This window comes from Anarrhichthys ocellatus, unplaced genomic scaffold (assembly GCF_004355925.1).
Source record: "Anarrhichthys ocellatus isolate YVR2014 unplaced genomic scaffold, GSC_Weel_1.0 scaffold18, whole genome shotgun sequence".
Lineage (NCBI taxonomy): Eukaryota > Metazoa > Chordata > Actinopteri > Perciformes > Anarhichadidae > Anarrhichthys > Anarrhichthys ocellatus.
Genome location: NW_022280048.1, coordinates 468,813 through 488,924, shown reverse-complemented (window position 1 = coordinate 488,924; position 20,112 = coordinate 468,813). Strand labels below are relative to the sequence as shown.

The window sequence follows — 20,112 nt, the reverse complement described above, 5'->3', positions numbered from 1 at the left end:
GAAAGAGGTGCACACTGCGCGCCCCCGCTTAACGTGCGCGCAGCCGATGTCCAATACGCGACCGTTAGCTGGGGCGAATGCGCTGGTACCAAAGAGGAGAACAATCTGACCGACCGGGTGATGTGAAAAGTCACAGTATCACATCAAAACCAGGGACTCCAGTCGCACGCTTAGGCCTGTCAATGGGATATGAGAAGGACCATTCGTCAAAGGGTAAGTTAGTGTTCCTCTACACACGTCTACATTGTTGTTTCGCCACTTAGAAAGACTTGTATTTTAAATGACGAATTGCCTGCAGTCTCTGCGCTTTCCCGTTCCGATCGCAAAATGGCGGAGAGGCCGACAAGCTAAGCTAAGCTAAGTGGCAAAGTTGGCGTTCACAAGAGCATCGATTTAAAAACCTGAACGTCGAGATAACCTGACGGTGGTATTATTTAACCACACTGAACGTGGTTGTCATCTTAAAACCAGTCCGGCGCTTACCGGTCAACGCGTGATTAGTACCGAGACACTTGTTGTGAAGCCCAGCTGAACATTTGGCTAGAACGTTAGCGTCTATTTATGGTGATGAGCTAACGTGGTGCGTTAGCCGGCTAAGCTAACTGAGGGGCTGTCAGCTTGCTGCCGTATTCTCTACAGCCCGGTGCAAATGTTCTGACGTTGACACAAAATGCACAAGTCAAATGCTAAATTTACAAGTTTGAGGTGTTGGCCGTGTTGTGTAAGCCTCGGCGTGTGTATGAATGACGTTATACAATACCAGTAAACCAGTGAATAACAGCTAATAGCCCTATAATCAAACTTGGGTTACATATCCTATTCCCATTTTAATTGTAACGAATAACTTGTTTGTTTCAGCATGGGACTGTGTTGCTTAGCTCCTTGTTGTCGTAGACCAACGCCCTTCGTGTGGTGTCTGTGTAGTACTATAAATCTAGTCTAAACTGACAGCTCCAGTTCGCGTCTACGTTATCGTGCTAAGCTAACGTTAGCTGGAAAGGGCGTTGCTGAGCCATTGCTGCAACTTTGCCCTTGTGGCCACAGATGCCTTGGAAAGACGTCACTCGAGCCCGATTTTTTTTAACCGAGTAACGTTACTGTTTCTCAAAAAATATTAAAGCAGCTTTTAGCCAATTTAGGGTGTTTTCACGCATACTGCAAACTCCCTAAAGGCAATAATTCCCTTAAGGCTTGAGGAATCCCAATCCGGGTGGACACTAAAAAAGGCACCAGAAATACTGATAATCAACAAAGCTGTACAGATTTCCCGTGAGATGTCTAACTATCCGATTTCACTACCTAATTGAATGCCCTAGTAATTGTCCAGTAGCTGCAGCTATTGCTTGGCATTAAATGGGAGGGTCTATGTCTGTAGAAAAGGCTCTGAACCTCTCAGGGTGTACAGATATGTTTTATGTTCTCCATTATCTGTTTAAAATAAAAATTAAATGTTACTGAAAGTGCAATTCATGTTTTACCTCTGCTAAATTTCCTCCTGTATTCCCACTTATTATTTTTCTCCTTTTTGTATGAGAAGATCCTCACTTATTAAAGTACAATACTTCTTAATTAAGTGGAAAATCAAAGAGTAACTGGTGTTATGTTTTGACATTCTGTCAAACTTGTTTCTATATTCTCTGTCTTGTCACGTTTAGATATTGGACTGTTGGCATTGATAACGTGTGCGCTATGTTTTAGATAAAGGTTGAGTAACTTGTGTGTCTTTTATTGTAGGGGAGTAGACTTGTAATGCAAAAAAAAATCCTGTTCTGGAGCGAGACGTCACCGATTAATACAAATGTAATGGTGTAGGGGAGGCTGCCAGTTTGAAGTGAAAACATGATTTGCCTTGATGTTTGATTTGTAATCAAACATAGTCTTGTGGTTCAGTTTGTGTCAGCAGGGACTTGTTTTGGCCTGAAGGTCACCCATAAGGAGAGGCATTGTACAACAGCTTGACATAAACGGAGTGTGATGATGACTGGAGCTGGATGTCCCACCAGAATGTATGCTCGTTTCATTGCCTTTAATTTTGTTAGATTAACATTGATTCTCTTTTCTAAATTCAATGCTGCTTCTGTTAGTTATCACTCCTGCTTTTAAGAATAACATTGATGGGAAATAAATCCGCAACAATTTTAATTGAATTATCAATTATCAAGTGAGAATGACAACCATTCTCTGGTCCCAGCTTCTCCAGTGTGAGGGTTAGCGGTTAGTGTCCATTGTCAGTTGAATATCTTTGGGCTTTGGACTGTTTCTGTGACATCACACAGACATTTGAAGATGTCACCCCAGACTTTAAAAAACTGTCATGGACATTTATTATAGACTAAACTATTTATTGAAATTTAAAATGATTAGTTGTTGACTAAGTGTCCATCTGAAAGATGGCAAGAAGTAAGTCTTCACAGACCACCATCATGATCAAGAATCAGAGCCCTGTAGATGAAGTCAAATTGTCCTCATGTCACATAAGGATCACACCATTACATTTACAGATCCATTCCTACATAGTGTTGGAGAATGCTGCATTCATATCAGGATTAAAACGTGTTGTTTATTTGGAGAAGAAGTAAAGTATGAGTCACTGAACATGGCTCAAATTTTGAGTGCTCTGAGGAAGACGGATTGCTGATGTCATAGTCTGATATTGTAGCCTAATGGGAGCTTAGTCAGGTGATCTGTTCATCTTTTTGCATTTCACAAGAGGATATGTTACGGTAACATTCGGTCAAGTTGTTATATCTGTGTGTGAATAAGGGCGACTGAGGCTCGGTGGTAGAGCAGCGTCATCCTTGTAGTCTGGTTCGATGTGTCATTGGGCAGGACACTTAACCCCAAATTGCTCCAGCAGGCTGTTCCTGCGGTGTATGAATGAGTAGATGGTCCTGTTGTGCAGGTGGCACCTTGCATGTTAGCTCCTGCCATCAGTGTATGAATAGGTGTGAATGATGACATGTGGTGTTAAAGAGCTTTGAGTGGTCAAAAGACTAGAAAAGCTCCATACAAGTACAGTCCATTTAGCATTCATGAGTAAATGCAGAATGATGTGAGGCTGCTCCATCTCCTAACGTCCTGACGTCTCAGTTTTCTTCAGTGGCAGGTACAGGTCCTCATGCTTCCTGTGCACTTAGTGACCTCCACATAGACACGTGTACATGACAGTAACACCTGACTCTGATCCAGATGTCCTTAACTACTGGGTATCTGCTGATATTTATCTAAATGGTGATTAAATATGTATTAGACAGCAGAAGTTTGTTCGACGGTAACGTTATACAATATTCATATTACCGCAATCAATCAACTGTTGCTAATTAATGTTAATTCCATTTGTGTGTTGATGTAAGGCCAAAATGTAATTTGTCTGCTGTTGACTTTGTGTGTTCTCCTCCAGCTAGTGTCTCAGAAAAAGATTGTTTATGAGGTAAAAGTAGCACCTCTCTTTTTTTTTTTTATTAATCGATAAAATTCCCGTTTGATTGCTGAATCTTTAAAATGTCAGAAAAGTAGCAAATCCTCACATTTTAGAAGCTCTCATCTTACTTCATAAATGACTTAAAAAGGTATTTACTTCAAAATAGTTAGCAATTGTTTTTCTATTAACTACTGTAACTGTCTTTCAAAGCCAAACTCCTGAGCACTAAATCTTCATCCTAACTTAATACTGAAATAATAAAGCTTATCTAGAGGTTGAAGTCCTCAGGTAAAATATGTTTCTCACCAGTAGCTGACCACGGGGGGGGGGTCCACACATGAACAGATACATACTCTATAATAACATTGCAAACCTTTTGCCTGTCCTCCTTCAGTGGAAGCTGTGTGCAAATACATCGAAATCAATCGTTTTATTCAAATAAATAGTGTTTAGATGATCGTACAGGTTGTAACACTCCCCCTTACATTACTACCTTTGATACACCTGACACATAGACAGGACCTTGAACACGTCCTCTTTATTTATGACTGGGATCACGTTCTCACTGTGTTCCACTGAGCCGAGATAACTACATTTGCCTTTCAATGGAATAACTGGAGGACTTTAGCGGGACTTTCTCACTGACTGAAACCAGGCCTCGTACGGTCACTTGTTTATTTCTGTGTTCCTTTCAAAACATTTCTCTCAGATACAGTTGCTGGTGAAGCTCAACAGTCTCAGACAGGTGCAGGAGCCACAGAGATTGTCCCGGTTACATAACAGTTTGGAGGTTGGTCCGTTTAGTCAAATGGCTATTTTTCAACCACGCTGAGAATGCTATTCAGCTAAAATCGTTAGCTCGGTCTCGTCAGCGCTCGTCATGCATTCAGGCAGGAGAGAAGAGTTCTTTCTAGGACACGTCATACATGTCCCTGGGTAAATGTGTTGTTGTCTGCTACGGCTGCAGTGCTTTCACTGAAGACAAGTGCTCATCTCTAAAATAGAAATATGTGCCGAAAACTTATAAGTGGCAACTGGCAACGGACGGTGAAACAGAAGAACGATGTACCAGACAATAATTCAGACAAAGACGGCTTGCTGTCAAGGTCCCTTCTCTGTGTCACGGGTTAATCCTGTTAGCCAGCGTCCCAGCCCTTCTTTACATCGTCAGCTGTATGGAGGACTTGTGGTCTCTGTCACTTAGACACACACACACACACACACACACACACACACAGTCACTCTAGGTTTTCTGGTCTAGCCACTAAGCAGCTTAGTGCTATTGTGGCCCCAGGTGCCAGCAGGGTTGAAGCTCAGGAAGTAAACAGTCCCACTAGCTTCACCATCGCTGAGTGGTGTTTTTAAATGTGTCGGTGCTGTTGATCTGTGCTCTTCTATTGGAATGGTCCCGTTGTCCCAAAATGAGTATAAAGAATCAGTCGTTACCTTAAATATCCTTTTGCTTGTGCAACATCCAGAGGTTCAGATCAGGTGTGCAGAAAGAAGAGAGCTGCTACTCCGGTTTTTAAGTTGTAGAACAGATATTTTTCTCAGTATAATTTATATTGTAATAATATGAAATGAATGTAGTGAAGTTAGTGGCAGTATTGAAGGTTCTGAAGTGAACGAGTCCCTAAAATGTCTTTCCCCCACTTCTCATTGCATTGTTTAACTAAACGTTAATGTAAAAGTACTTCCCTACTTTCAATCCTAGAATATATGTTATGTGTTTTATCATTGTTGCCGATCATCAGTTGTTTTTTAACCCCTTCTCTCTCCGTTCTCTCTTCATCAGGTGATGGGCACGTCTGATTGTTGAGTAAGATTTGGGCTGCTGAGAACTCCGTGAAGCCTTGACTCAACCATTGATTGACGGCAGCCTCTCCAGTTCACCTCCCTCTCTTCACCACCTCAGAGTCTCTGAAGGAAGAGCGTCACTGAGGGATCGGACACACACTTCCCAGCCGGACTCCCCCTCCCCAGAACATCACCTCACTCCCACCTCCCCCAAGAGGGAGAGAGCAGCAGCCACCATGGTGCTGTCACAGAGACAAAGAGATGAACTGTGAGTGCCTGGATAGAAATATTTGTGCGTAGGCTCATCACACATGCAAACAAGAACAGACATGTAGACAAACACACATGTGGTGCTCATGAAGAGGACCGCTTTCAATTAAAGTGTGTGTACATGTCGGCTTTTTTAGCAATACCTCGAAGTTTTACCACACGCACAGACGTATGTGTCACATGGAGAGCATTGGAACGTGTTTGGCTGTCTGGGATTAATAATCCAGAAGAGGATAATGCAGATGTCATGAGAAAGTGCATACCTTTACAAGAATGTGTAATCATTGAGGAAATGTGAAGAGACGTGAGGTTGAAGGTGCTTCATTTGATAGCTGCTTAGTGAATATTTCATAACCCACATGATTGAGGCAGAGGAGTGAGGGGGATGGGAGGAGGAGGAACTTAAGTGAGCGTCTTTGTGCCGATCATAGGGCACCCCATCTCAATACACGTCAGTCCAGACAGTGTTTTATATCATCATCAGGGTTTAATTCTAATTGGTCATGCAAATCTGGATTGTTAATGTTCTGATGAGTTCCAAAAAAGGATGTGATTTGGATAATTTTGGGGGAAACCCTTCCGTCAGTGACGGCCCAATGTTCAGGCAGTCTTATCAGGGTTACATTTCTAAGCCGTTCAATGTGGCCCTGAAGCCGCAGCCTAAATTTAGCACCGTTACTCATGAAATATTCACCCGTCTCCTCATGAAAGAGCCGTCCCACTCATTTACACTACTTAGTTTGTCTCGTGTGGTCTGACAGCGGTTCTGTTAAGGTGGAGCTAATATTTAATAAATGACAACCTCACTTTGACTTTTATTAATTAATTTAGCACATTTTTGTACATAAAGAAGTGTAATTGCACTGATACTGACCACTTAACATTTGCAGAGGCATCTGTGAGGACCACATCTGTGATTGATGACGAGTTAACGCCTGAAATTTGTCAAAAATCTGTTTTATTCCACTTCTTCACAGAAACCGGGCGATAGCCGACTATCTCCGTTCCAATGGATACGAGGAGGCCTATTCCACCTTCAAGAAAGAGGCTGAGCTGGATATGGTAAGAATACAACTGTGTATTTGTCATTTTTACAAAGAGGAATGTGGATCCCTTTCTCAGTGTCTTTCTTTTCTGCATCCATAGAATGAAGAGGGAGATAAAAAGTATGCAGGCCTTTTGGAAAAGAAATGGACCTCAGTCATCAGATTACAGAAGAAGGTAACGACTGTTTGTGTGCTGTCTCGTAATGTATTATCTATATGGACAGTAGGATGATATACAATAGTTCACAGCCTGCTGACTCCTGCTCTCCTTCTCACCACTCTGCCTCAGGTGATGGAGCTGGAATCAAAGTTGAATGAGGCGAAGGAGGAGATGACACACGGTGGACCTGTGGGTCAGAAGAGAGACCCCAAGGAGTGGATCCCCCGTCCCCCAGAGAGATACGCCCTGAGTGGGCACCGCGCTCCGGTCACACGGGTCATATTCCACCCCGTCTTCTCTGTCATGGTCACCGCCTCCGAGGACGCTACCATCAAGGTGCGTGTAGAAATAGGGTTTACACACTAAACTGCATAATTTGAAAACATGTTTTTCAAAGTTTAAGAAAACTAGGGGTAAAGCCCAATCTTGACCTACCTTATTAGTGTCCTATAAAGACTATTTTACATTCATCAATTTAAAGAAGTAACGGCACTGTCACAACGATATATTACACATCAATTTGTCCATCAAAAGGTCCCATCTGTACTCTAGAACTCCTTTAGCTTTTCTCATGTTCACATAATGTAATATCTTTGAGAGCAGCGCTTTTAAAACGTGTCTCTACCAGGAACATTACAGTGATGGCTGCGTGCAGCAGCATTTGTAAGCAGAATCACCACAACATGGCCTCTGCAGCTCTGACCCTTTAGATCAAAGCTGTGCTGCAGATCTGAGGCTTTTTATCCTCGGTGCTTCTGCTTCAACACGCTTTGCTCCCCCCTGCCTCCTCCCTTTATCCTCCTCCCTCCCTGCTTCCCTTCCTTCCTCACCGTTTCTGTTTTCTGCTTTGTCACTAATCATCTATGTGGAGATGGGCTGAGGCTCATGTTGTCAGAGGCAACACTCCCAGAGCACTGCACCTTGGGAAACATGCAAATCTGTTTGTCTTTCAACTCAGCCTTCTTCTTTCCTTTCCAGCCTTTAATTTCTCTATATAACATGGTTTTAGCTGAAAGGCTTTTCTTAACCATTTAAACTGATTCAACAGTTTGTCAATGTAGCGTTTTTGGCTGTGAGACCACTAGACATAATTCAAGTGACCCAAATCAGTAATGTCATAGTCGCATCATGATTTTTAGGTGAGATGTACGTCTCTGTTTGATCATTGGCTGAGACTGAAGTGCCTCCATGACTGACTGTCGCTACCCCTGATCTCAGGTGTGGGACTATGAGGCGGGGGACTTTGAGCGAACCCTGAAGGGCCACACAGATTCTGTGCAGGACATCTCCTTCGACCAGACGGGGAAGTTGCTGGCTTCGTGTTCAGCTGACATGAGCATCAAACTTTGGGACTTTCAGGGGTTTGAGTGCATCCGAACAATGCATGGTAAGAGATATTCACAGAAATAACAAACGGGAGCACCTGTACAAGTGTGGATCTGTTTTGCTACAGTTCACTAGAAATAAGTTTGAATATTTGTTCTGATTCTGGGTTTCACTCTCACTGTGGTTACTTTAAGTTCATTTTTATAAACTCTTTTCTGATGATGGGTTGGCTTTACTTTAGAAATCTCGAGTGCTTTTTGACTGTCTGACTGGCACATCTGACTATTTACACAACTAAACTCTCGACTGTGTCGTCCAGGCCACGATCACAATGTGTCATCTGTAGCCATCATGCCGAACGGGGACCACATAGTGTCGGCCTCCAGAGACAAGACCATGAAGATGTGGGAGGTGGCCACTGGGTAAGTTAGCGGCACCTATTTTTACCATCTTCCTTCACATGGTCTTAGTTTTATCCCTGATAATATTGCATTAGTTCACGATTTGTTTTTTTGCTAAACAGCTGCTTATTATTAAACTTTATCTCCGTCTGCAGGTACTGTGTGAAGACGTTCACAGGCCACAGGGAATGGGTGAGGATGGTGCGTCCCAACCAGGACGGCTCGTTGATTGCCAGCTGCTCCAACGACCAGACGGTGCGCGTCTGGGTGGTCGCCTCAAAGGAGTGCAAAGCTGAGTTGCGGGAGCACGAACACGTGGTCGAGTGTATCGCCTGGGCCCCCGACAGCGCTCACCCCACCATCCTGGAGGCCACAGGCTCGGAGGTATGTACAGCTGTCGCAGGGTCTAATATTTACCTACAGAGGATGTTTGTGTATGTTTGGTTCAGCTGGAGGGTTTCCCACAATTGTTTATAGCATATGCGGTGCAAGTAATGAGTGCCTCATAAGACATTAATGCACTTTAATTGAATAGAACCGTAACATAAAATAGAAAAAGCCCTATTTCAGTGACGCCAGTGAGGCTTTTGGTTATCTAGCTAGTAATTGAGTTTATCCCCAAAAGATTAGATATAGTCTGAGTCTTTCAGACACTGCAGGTTTCAGCAATTGGTCAGATGTTCACATCACATGTTTGCTTTGATTAAAACAGAACATGACAAAGTTGAGGGACAGCTGAGGATGTGTGAAGGAGAACTCACCCCTTCTCCGTGGCTCAAAATGACCTCTTTATACCTTTTTTTTGAAGCATCTCTTTGATGACAAACGTTCATGTAGCCAATCACTATTTCTTACAACTTCCCTGTGTCTCTGTTTTGCAGAGCAAGAAGAGTGGGAAGCCTGGCCCCTTCCTTCTCTCCGGATCTAGAGATAAAACAATTAAGATGTGGGACGTCAGCATTGGCATCTGCCTTATGACTCTGGTGAGTAGCCCGATGTCTACGACTGTCTCGCGTTCCTGCTTACTGATGAGGGGAGCGGTGGGTAATCGTCTGGTCTCTTCAGGTGGGACACGACAACTGGGTGCGTGGGGTGTTGGTTCATCCTGGAGGAAGATTCATAGTGAGCTGTGCCGATGACAAAACCGTTAGGATCTGGGACTACAAGAACAAACGCTGCATGAAGACCCTGTGTGCCCATGAACACTTCGTTACCTCTCTGGGTAAGAACCAGTGATGAATGGGATTAAAAACGTCGTACTTTAACCTGCACTGCACATGCAAAAATACAGAACCTAAACCCAAGTGCAAATGCTCACTTGTAGTTTATCTTAAATACAGCGTGCCTGAACAGATGTTTTCCTCTCTTGCAGATTTCCACAAGACTGCTCCCTATGTGGTGACGGGCAGTGTCGATCAGACAGTCAAAGTCTGGGAGTGCCGCTGAGACCGTCTCCTTCTCTTGCCCCCCCTCCCCTCCCCAACCCCAAAAAGCATCCCTTAAGCCCCACCCTTCTCACCCGTCTCTTGGCCCCTCAGCCCTCTTCCTTCTGTCCTGACACCCAGCCCCTTTCCTCTCGCACTCCAACCCCTAGTTGACCAATGGCGCTTTACCTTCTCCCCGTCCGCTCTCTCCTTTCCTTTCCCGTCCCTCCTCCCCGACATCGGTCCAGCCCTGTTAAGATGACTATTGTCCTTTTATGTAAATTATTCTGGATGTAGGGTACGCTTAATAAATGTCACGCAATCTCTGACACATAAACACACTCAAAAGATGAGAAGTATTCCTTGCATGGTGATTCAAACAAAAAAAAATGTATACTGTAAAAAAATTTGCCGAACTTGCATACTGTTCCTGTCAGGTCAAAGGGTAAATATCCTTGTGTGCTGGCGCAGGTGGATTCCAGTTAACTGACAGTGCACGAAAAACCAATAGCACCCCTCATTGAGGGGGTTTAGCTTTTGTTTTGTTTTGTTTTTTCTCCATGCTTCAACTGTTGTGGTCTGTCACTGCGTGGATGGAGAAGGTGTGAGGAAAGTAAGCATAAAAGAAGGAATGAGTGTAAGCTGTCCAGGGCTAGATGATAACAAGTCGAAGAAAAAAAATGAAGCAGGATGCAGCTCCCTAGTCGAATCACATTAGGTTCTGTGGGCGAGTGCACGTGTACATGTGTGTATACTTTGTGTGCGTGTGCGTGTGTGTGTTTGTATATTATGACAGGAGAACCTCTCCACCGTCTCTGCTCTGATGGTCAGAGGAGAGAGAGAGGAGGCAAAGCTTCTCGTCCACTGTGTTCATTCATACTTCTTTGTCTCTTTTAACAAACTTGCTTTCTAGTAGACACTCACAGGACCTTAATGATCCCTAAGCTGCTGAGAGCACAGGCACACGCCCCCCCCCCCATAGCAAAAGTGTGTTTCACAGAGGAAAAAGTCTGCTCACCTTCTATGAGGTTTGTGTGTGTGTGTGTGTGTGTGTGTGTGTGTGTGTGTGTGTGTCGCCCCAGAGAATCGCCCAGTGCCCTCTTGCTCACTATCTCTGCCTTGTTAACCCATTGAGGGCTCCCTCACACGGGATTTTCATTCTGCTTTCTGTGGTCTCACTGCTCTCTTTACACACACATACACTCACAAATGCACATACACGCACAGTAAAAGTTGTGTATCAATATATCTGGATGTCATTGTTTGCAACATAATGAAATAAAAATCTGTAAATATAAGTTATCTTATTTGTATGCTTTCTTTAAGGAAAGGAGGCGAAATGAGATGAAGGAAAACCTCGCGGAGTCTTGACAGAAATGACCACTGCAAAATGTCATAGTGAGGTCAGACACTGCAGCACACCTTCCAGTTCATCCCACATAGGAAGACATTAAAGGCACCCAAGCTTGCAAGGAGCATTTGTGACCGCAGTCTCCTCGTTCTATTCAGCCGTCTTTATATTCTCAACCATTTTTTAGTCCGTGTGACTGTAAGACTTTTGGTTGTTTCAGACAAATATAGATTAGTGGACAAGGAGACCAATGCCAGCCTGTGGCCCACAAAATGAAGTGTAGATGTAAATATAGGAGTTTGGTCTAATAACTTAAAATCATAAGAGAAAAGCGTTTTGAAAGAAATGGGTCACGAGAGACAAACTGGAAAAGCACTACTCTAGGCAGCGGATATTATTTATGTATGCCTATCTGTCTCTGGTGCACAGATGACGATCAGGTGCTACACTGTGGCATCTTTAAGTGACTTCAATCAGTCCTGACCTAGTCGTAGTTGGGATGAGATGGGGAGGATGTGGTTGAAGATGCCAAGTGTGATGTGGAGGGAACAGTATGATACGTTTTGACATTTATTCCTCAGGTACAGCCCGGTTACTGACATTGCAAGCTCAGACTGGAGAGGCAAAAACATCAGGAGGCAAAAAGGGACAGATCAGACCCCCTTATCAATTATGTACGGTACCCCAGCCTACTTCTGTGTTCACACACACACACCTGCTCACTCACCCACACAGCAATTACTCTTTCTCTGTGCTCTGCGGTATCCTGGCAACAGTTTCCAGGATTGCCAAGTGTGCGAGCACCACACCTTGCTCTGTCCTGCAGGTCTGAGGGGGGAGGAGCGGGGGGAGTAAAGAAGGATGCAGATGCCAAAAACTAAAGTTATTACAGCGCAAGGGGTCGCATCGTAAAAGGACACCGACGACGAAAACTGTTGTGCGAGAAGTGGCTTCACGGGACTTAATGAAAGGATAATAAACCTGTCTGAGTCTGAAACTCTTGTTTCTCAACAGAGGCACTGGAGTAGAAACATTGGCCTACATCTGCCAGCCACCACTCTCTCTCTCTATCTCTCTCTATCTCATGCCTTGCACACACTTTCCCCTCATGCAAGCTAAAGACATCAAAACGGGGAGAGAGAAGCTCACTTTCTCATTCATATTTCTTCTTCTAGGTCACCCATTTCTCTCCATGTGACAAAACTAGCAAAAAGAGAAAGGAGCAGCAGAGAGGTATAAGCCAGCATTGATTCCGATAAACTGGCGTGATATGGGAAGTGTTGAGGTTTCAAGGTCACTGTATACAACAGACTGGTCTCTGACAGATGCAGCAGTATCGATTCTCTCTGAGAGGACTTAACAATTTCATCGGGCAGGCTAGATTTTTCTTTATTAACATACGCAGACGGATACTAGTAGTTTCATGCGCAGACCGAGACTCGGACGGCTGCAGGGTCTGTGTTAATATATAGGTTTGTGTGTCATTCCAGTATATCCCTCTATAGTTTACGTGAGCGGCATTCTAATCCCTCCGAAGCCTGGGGAGGACGGTGGAATGAGCCATTTCTTTTACAGGATGTGGCGCTCTCTAGTGGTAGCATGTGTTGAGAGGTCCATGTCCCTAAAAGGAAAGAAAGCTGCCCGTCTCTCTGCTCTCTGCCATGGAAAAGATAACCTTGTCGGTAAGATCCAGATGGAGACAGTAAGTGAGTCATGTTGATCAAGTCTAGGATTAGGGTTGTAATTAAGTTGTGGTTAGAGTAAGAGCAAGTGTTTGTCACCACAATTAATCCAAACCTGATAATGTGTTAATATCCAAGAAGTTTACAATTTCAACTTTTCACCCAAAGAAATCGACCAAAGAAGGGCGAGTGGCGATAATATAAACCGCCTTTGTGGATGTTTTGTGATTAAGTTTTGATTGTAAATTATATTTTTGGGCCCTATTTTGTGTGTGAGATATGTTAAAAACCGTCTGCTATTGACGGGCACTATTTTTGCACATTCATGACATACAATACAAACAAATCCTTGAGTTCTTAGATTAATGAAAGCCAAACAATTCAGGTTTTATTTTCCCTCTCTGTGACTCCACACACACTCTGCTCAGTGTAATTGAGTCCCCTGTATTGCATTGCTTCCTCTTTGTCTCTCTGTAGATCCACTAGTGATGCAGCACTTCTAACTGGGTCAGCCCCATCTCTGCCTCACGTCCCTCCCACCTCACTGTTTCTCCAAGCCACCCCTCTCCTCCTCCTCCTCTGTATATGCATAACATCCCTATGGACTTGTTTTCTTGCAGCTCATGTGCTTACCATGTGCAGCAGCTCTCTTCTCCCTATTCTCTCCCTTCTCCCCCTTTTCTGCCTCATTCATTTTGTGTCATCCACACTGCAATACAGCCTGTTGACTCTCACACACACGCACACTTTACATCTTGCATTACAGTTGTTTAAATACAAACCTGGCCAGCCAATGGTTTGACAGTCTAAAGAGAAGCGGTGGTAGTAGGTTTGTATGTACGCATGGCGTGGCGGAGGCAGCTCTTATGCTCTTCTGATCTGCTGTTTTGATTGGCTGAGACGGTCGGGAGCCTGTGATGTTAAGGGATATATAAGACTGAGCGGTGTCCAATCAAAGACTGTTACCGTGCAGCAACACGTACACTACATACATGCATCTGTATACATATGTAGACAAACGCATCACTGTAACATGAACCATTAATCATAACAGAGATTTTATTTTCCCCTGAGGCAGATATATTGCACAAACTACCACATCATGCATCACACGTTGCATATAATTAGACAGCAGAACACATCCATCATTGGTCACAGCATCGCAATATGCAACATAAGAAGTAGACCACATGCACCACACCAGATGGAAATAAAAAAGAGAGGAAATGCTTGTGATGCTAAATATTTTTTCAGTGTGTGAGACCGAAACAGTGGGTGTGAGTTGAAAAAAATCTGTAAAAGAGATGCAGTAAACTGAAACGAAAGGTAAAGTGAAACGAATGACATCATAAAAGAGAGATAGAGGTAAATAACAAATAAGAAACTGCAGGTTCTCATTCAGACATATCCTTACGTCTTTTGGTTGTCACTTAATGTCAATTATTTTTGGCAAGGGAAATGTAAAATAATTTATGTATTTCCTTAAAAGAAAAGAAACTAAAATATATCTGCTTTGTTTTGTAAATTCAGCAGCCTATAATCTCATAATAGCTGTTAATCTAAATGTTGATCTCAATATATGCTTCTACACATTATCTGGGATAATTTAATAAAACCACGTTAGTGTCAATACCCCCACACACCATTTTAATTGTAAAATTGAAGAATTTATGGTGAGAAAATAAATCCTTGTTTGTATTTAATTGCTTAAACTTGTTAACGTATTACTATGGTTGCTACATGAGGCTTAAACATTAACCAACTGAATAATAATATTGACAACCGCTCATTTTGGTCGGCTGCCTGTCCTCAGTATCACACGCGGTCACTAGTAAGCCCCGCCCCTCGTCGTTTGATTGACATCTCTGATCCCGAGACAGCAGGGTGGCCAGTCACGCTCTCGCCATGCAAATGAGCCGCGCTCGGGCCGGGCGGGTGCCCATGTGGACCAGCACCATGCCTTGTTGTTCTGAGCGCTGATTGGCTCTCCGGCGACTGATTGTTCTTCATGCGCTGCGGGCCAGCGGCGAGGACGAAAACACGGAGCATCGGTGACATGGAGCGGACATCTCTTTCTCGACTCCCACGGAGGTCCGCGAGTATATCGTTACCCCTTTTTGATCCAGGTTTTTTTAACAGAGGTTTAGATAGTTTTAATGTAAAGTTTGACGTGATTTGAGAGAGCTAAAGGTTAGCGCTTAGACGACAGCGCGGAGTCGGAGGGAGTGATGCGGTCGCCGGGTTTTGTCAGAGGCCGTAGTAACAGGGCGGGGCAGGAATCTGGGAGGGCGGGCCCTAACGAGAACACGACTCGCCTTGTTGTGTGTATTCCCGTGCTCGCATCGCCATCTTGTTGCAATCCTATTTTTTTTTTTTTTAACGTATGCGAGGATCTACTTTCCGTTCGGCCGGATTAAAAATCGACCGTCTGGTTTCAGGAGCAACACACAGGGGACGAGAAGCTCGGGCCTGTGGGTGTGAACCGTGCACACGGCGCTTCCTACCGGGACACTGCCTACCTAACCCTCTCGGTCTTTTTCCTCCTTCCGTCCCGAGCCACCGGGTCGCCTGTCGTGAGGGTTTTACGCGCAATGAGCATCGACACACTTTTGGAGGCGGCCAGATTTCTGGAATGGCAAGCCCAGCAACAACAGATCACACGTGGTGAGTTCAACAGCAGACTGGTGCATCGCGCGGATCGTACGTGACAGTGCGGGCTACATCCTAAACTGCGTTTTTAGGGGGGGACCGTATCCCGTTACTATCGGCGACCGGGGCTTGCATTTTCAACCGACCCATGAACAAAAAATCTGCAGTTTTTGTTCATGCAAAAAAAAAAAAAAAAAGACTGAAGTCCCTGCAAACTATCTGCGCATCCCGAGTCGCTAATTGTTGCACAAATGTGTCTTCCCCTAATGCGGAAACGGTCAAAGTTGTTTTCGGAACTACTTTGCGCGCTCGCGGTGTGTGTGCATGCGTATGCGTGTGTGTGTGTGTGACAGTTTGAACACTATTGACTCTCCGTACATGCGTGTGCGTACATGTGTGTGAAGAGTTCCTGTCAGTAACCGTGGTCCATTTATCTGTTGTATCTTTGTCGTGTAGTATCTCACTGTATGGTGTGCGTTTATGGCAGTGTATAGACATGTAAAAGCTCAAATACACGTGTTTCCACCCCCCAAATCTAAAATGAGTGCTCGTTTCCAACAGAGGTTCACATCTGTTACAAATAAGCTCTTACAATCGATTTGCCCCATTTCTTTTTCCCTTTTTCTTGCCCGTCGAGCCCTGGCAGGGCGGTGTCGAGCAGAGCTCTGCTCTTTACATAATACCCTGACATTGCTCAGCTATCTTGTGACACACACACACTGGGGCGGGCCCCTCACGCGCTCACCACCTCCCTTTTTTTGTTTATCTGCATGCGAGCGTGCGAACATTTTAGACTATTTGTTTGCGTTCCTCATTTGACACGATGAGTCAGTCGAGGTAAAGAACCGTGACTCGCTGGGGGGGGTGCTTTTCTCGTGTTTCTCCCCTCTGATGACGTGTCTGACAAATCAACCCCCTTCCCCCCGCATACTTGCCCTACCGCGTGCTAGGATCCGCCCACAACGACCACGTGCACACGCCCCCCCCCCCCCTCCTCTTCTAGATACACACCTACGCGCACGCACGCACTCCTCGTCCCCGCCCTTCCCATTCAGTCTACTGACAGTGGCGGGTCAGAGAGAGAGAGAGAGACCCAGCCTCTCAATGCATAACTTATATTTACCTTTGGGTGCACTTGCCAACTCATAGCACGGTTTATGTGGATTGTACTACAAAAGTTAAAAAATAAAGTTTTTTTTGTATACACCAGTAAATGTCAACATACGTCAGTATGTTGGACGTTATTTTTGACTTCTGCTACTTGGCCCCTCTATGTCAAATTTAGATTTTTTTGTGTGTCCTATTTGCAAACTAAAAAAACAACTGTACTATAACACCAGTGTATCCTTTATAACTAGAACCAAGCAATACAGTTGCACTAATCATGGTCTCATAAAGGTATTTTTTAAATATTCATGTGTATCAAAATATGGGACGCGTATGCAAAATCTAAAGCAATGAACGGTGTTGGCCTGCTATACATGACAGGAGGCTAAACTCTACATGACTGTAAAGCAGAGACTTTCTCTTAGTTTGTGTCTCAGCGTCTGGATAGAATAAATATCTGGAATTATACGATTACGGCTGCAACAAATGATTCTTTTCTTGATTAATTGAAAATCAGAAACCACAGAATGAGTGGCGTTTGATTTCAGCTCTAGGTACTACGATGATATCCCATGCAGTCCGACTTTAAACCAAGCGTAGTGCTTCCCAAAGAGGGAGTTGTACTTCCACTGCTCAGCAAGAAGAGATGTGAGCTCATGAATAATTCATGAGCTCACATCTCTACTCCGAGGAAGCCCTATTAATAGACAACTCAATTGTTGACAAATCCCACAAATTAAAACCCCGACATGAGTGATATTTTTAAGGCACGTACATCACACTTCTCCAAGGTGAAGAAGGCCGGCAGGTGAGAGGAGAATTGCGTCCTCAGAGGTTTGCAGTTTCACGTGGAGAAGAACTGAAAGTATTACTTAACAGGCAGCCAGGCATGTTGCCATGTGGTGTCTCTATTTCCTCTGTAATGGTGGAGATGGGTGGGCAGTGCTTTGGTGTCGTGCAGATTTGAGGAATCCCTGGGATCGTCTGTTTCTAATGCTGCTGTTTCCATAGTGACAGAGGGCTTTCCACAGTCGGCCTGGTGCGGTGTGCAGTAACTACTCACTCACAGCATTTACAGTGTGTGTAAGTGTGTGCTGCGTACTCGACACGAGCACAGCGTGGGAACATTCCCGCCCTACGATGGGACTTTTTAGATTTAAACTTTTGGTCTTTTCTTTTTTGTTTGCAACGAAGCTTAATTTATATGTTGACCAGCAGAGTGGCTCCTTGACATCAGTCCTTATGCTGCTGGTCAGACGAGCCTGACGTAACCCAGCATGCTCGGAGCTGGGACGGTCCAATCACAGCGCAGACAGGGGGGGGGGGGTTCTCTCCAGTCAGGGAACGGATGCAGACTTGATTTCTCTGATTATTTCCCCACGATCCAATTGCCTGATGGTGTGTGTGAGAGTGAGAGTGAGAGTGAAAGTGAGAGTGAGAGTGAGAGAGAGAGAGAGAAGACTAAACCTTTACATCATTCGTCTGATGTTGATAAATTATAAGTTATTGGTGATGTCCAGTAAGTATGGACGTTTGTGTGTCTGTGCATCTGTGTCGTTGCATAATGTCTGTTAGGGTATGAAAAGCAGATTTATAAGTTTATCTTAAATCTGAACTCCTCTTCCAACCACTCTCATCCTCTGTCTTCATTTGTACGTCTTCTTTTCCCGCCTCCACACAGAAGAGGAGCAGCGCAGAGAGACGGAGCTCATCAGCCGGGAGGCAGAGTCGCGGCGCGCGGAACTTGTGACGGCGCTGTCTCAGCCAATCAGAGCCAACCACGTTACTTGGGGCCATGACACTCACCGCCAACAGCCGCACCACCCGCCTCCCCCCTCTCTCCCACCTCCTCAAGTCCCCATCGCTGTCATCCCAATGGTCCCAGTTGTCACCGCGACACCCTCTGTCCCGCCTTTTCCGCTTGCAACGCAGATTGCGGTGGCGGCAGCAACGTCGTTCAACGGCTCACTGCCAGTCAAGATGGCTTCCTCCCCCCCGCAGCAGCAGCAGCAGCAGCAGCAGCATCAGCCGCCCTCTTCTCACCTGTTGTGCACTCACCAGATTAAGGTAGAGACCAGTCCGCAGCTCATTAGTGTAAAGCCCGAGGTTCAGATTCAGTACTCGGCCTCCATCAGCACTAATGGATCTGGCTCTCTACATGCACTGGTCCCCCATCAACTTTCACCTTCAGCTCAGCCGCGGCCTAACGGAGTGACGATGGAGGACCTGAGGGGGATGGAAGGGAAGAGGAGACCAGGAGGGTCAGTTTGTGTGTGTGTGTGTGTGTGTGTTAAAAAGTATACGTTGTATTGTCATCAATACAACGTATGGTTGTATTGATGATTTATTTTGTGTTTCCAGAGCGGGGACCAGAGAGGTGCATAATAAACTGGAGAAGAACAGGTTAGTCATAATAAACTACTTGTTGTTGTTGTTGTTGTTGGTCTCATCTCATCATAAATAAAGGAAAGCAGCCATGTTTGTTTGATCTTGACCACCACGTTCTCACAAAGTTTTGTGTTTTTTATCACGGTTGTCGTGAAAGAGTTTCATCAGCCCAAAAGTAATGACATTTCCTCAAGCCATGCAAAACCATGAAGTCCGTCTCAGGCATGTAAAATTGGAGTCATGAGGTCTCTTTTTGATGACCGCAACTTGGTTAAACTCTCAAGCTTTTGCTAATTGATGGTGAATACTCTCCAAGACAGTAAGCTGATGACAACCATATCAAAAAGTTTGACCCTTTCTCGTTTCTGACTCTTGGCCCTTCAGGCGAGCACACCTCAAAGAGTGTTTTGAGATGCTGAAGAAGAACGTTCCAAATGTTGATGAGAAGAAAACCTCCAACCTCAGTGTGCTCCGCAGCGCTTTGCGTTACATACAGGTAGAGTTTCAACACATTTTCTCAGCTTTCCCGGCATGGAAAAGGCTGAAAGCCTTAACATACACTGGTGCGACACATTATTCTGGGTGCTGCTCGCTGCTTGTTTTGTCATCTTATTGGTTTCATCTTTCTCCGGTCTTGAACGGATCGGTTCAGCTCAAGGTACAGCTCAGGCTTTGCTCCCCTGCAATTGATAAACGATGCTTGTTTGTTCGCCATTCAGCCCTTTTTTTTTGTGTATTTAATTGACATTTCTATCAAGTGTTGTTGTGTAACTCCATCTTCTAGTCATATAGTGTCATGAAGTGTGTTATAGAAAAGGCTCTGGTTCTCCCAAGAACTAAATAACTAAAGAATAAAGGAGTAACATTTTTGGGGGGAGTTGGGTGAAGAAGTAGCATTGCATTGCTGCGGGTGGTGTGTGTGTGTGTGTGTGTGTGTGTGTGTGTGTGTGTGTGTGTGTGTGGGAGGGAAGCCTGGAGAGGTGGGTTTTTAGAAGAGGGAGGACTTCTGCACTGTGGCAGAAATGAATGGCAGCCTGGAGCCAGATTCAGTGGCTCCTTTTTTTTTTTTTTTTTTTTTTTTTTTTTTTTT

The 20,112-nt window shown here is 44.6% G+C and overlaps 2 protein-coding genes across 3 annotated transcripts in view; both read left to right on the top strand.

Moving 5' to 3' along the window:
• The first annotated feature begins 43 nt into the window (after positions 1–43).
• LOC116388885 (lissencephaly-1 homolog B) lies at positions 44–11,143 on the top strand. The gene is made up of 11 exons (XM_031857183.1): positions 44–213; positions 5,217–5,486; positions 6,466–6,550; positions 6,635–6,709; positions 6,824–7,030; positions 7,913–8,081; positions 8,340–8,442; positions 8,577–8,805; positions 9,303–9,404; positions 9,487–9,643; positions 9,794–11,143. The coding sequence occupies exons 2-11, from the start codon at positions 5,455–5,457 to the stop codon at positions 9,865–9,867; spliced, it is 1,233 nt and encodes a 410-aa protein (XP_031713043.1). The 5' UTR covers positions 44–213; positions 5,217–5,454; the 3' UTR covers positions 9,868–11,143.
• A 3,934-nt stretch (positions 11,144–15,077) lies between these two features.
• The window catches only part of mntb (MAX network transcriptional repressor b), an 11,007-nt gene continuing 5,972 nt past the window's right edge, over positions 15,078–20,112 (top strand). Inside the window, exons 1-4 of one of the 2 annotated variants that reach the window (XM_031857227.1) lie at positions 15,078–15,542; positions 18,316–18,895; positions 18,996–19,037; positions 19,398–19,518. In XM_031857227.1, coding sequence (XP_031713087.1) covers positions 15,470–15,542; positions 18,316–18,895; positions 18,996–19,037; positions 19,398–19,518 — 816 coding nt within the window. In that variant the 5' untranslated portion in view covers positions 15,078–15,469. The remainder of the gene's footprint in view (positions 15,543–18,315; positions 18,896–18,995; positions 19,038–19,397; positions 19,519–20,112) is intronic. The other variant, XM_031857228.1, reaches the window with a different exon arrangement.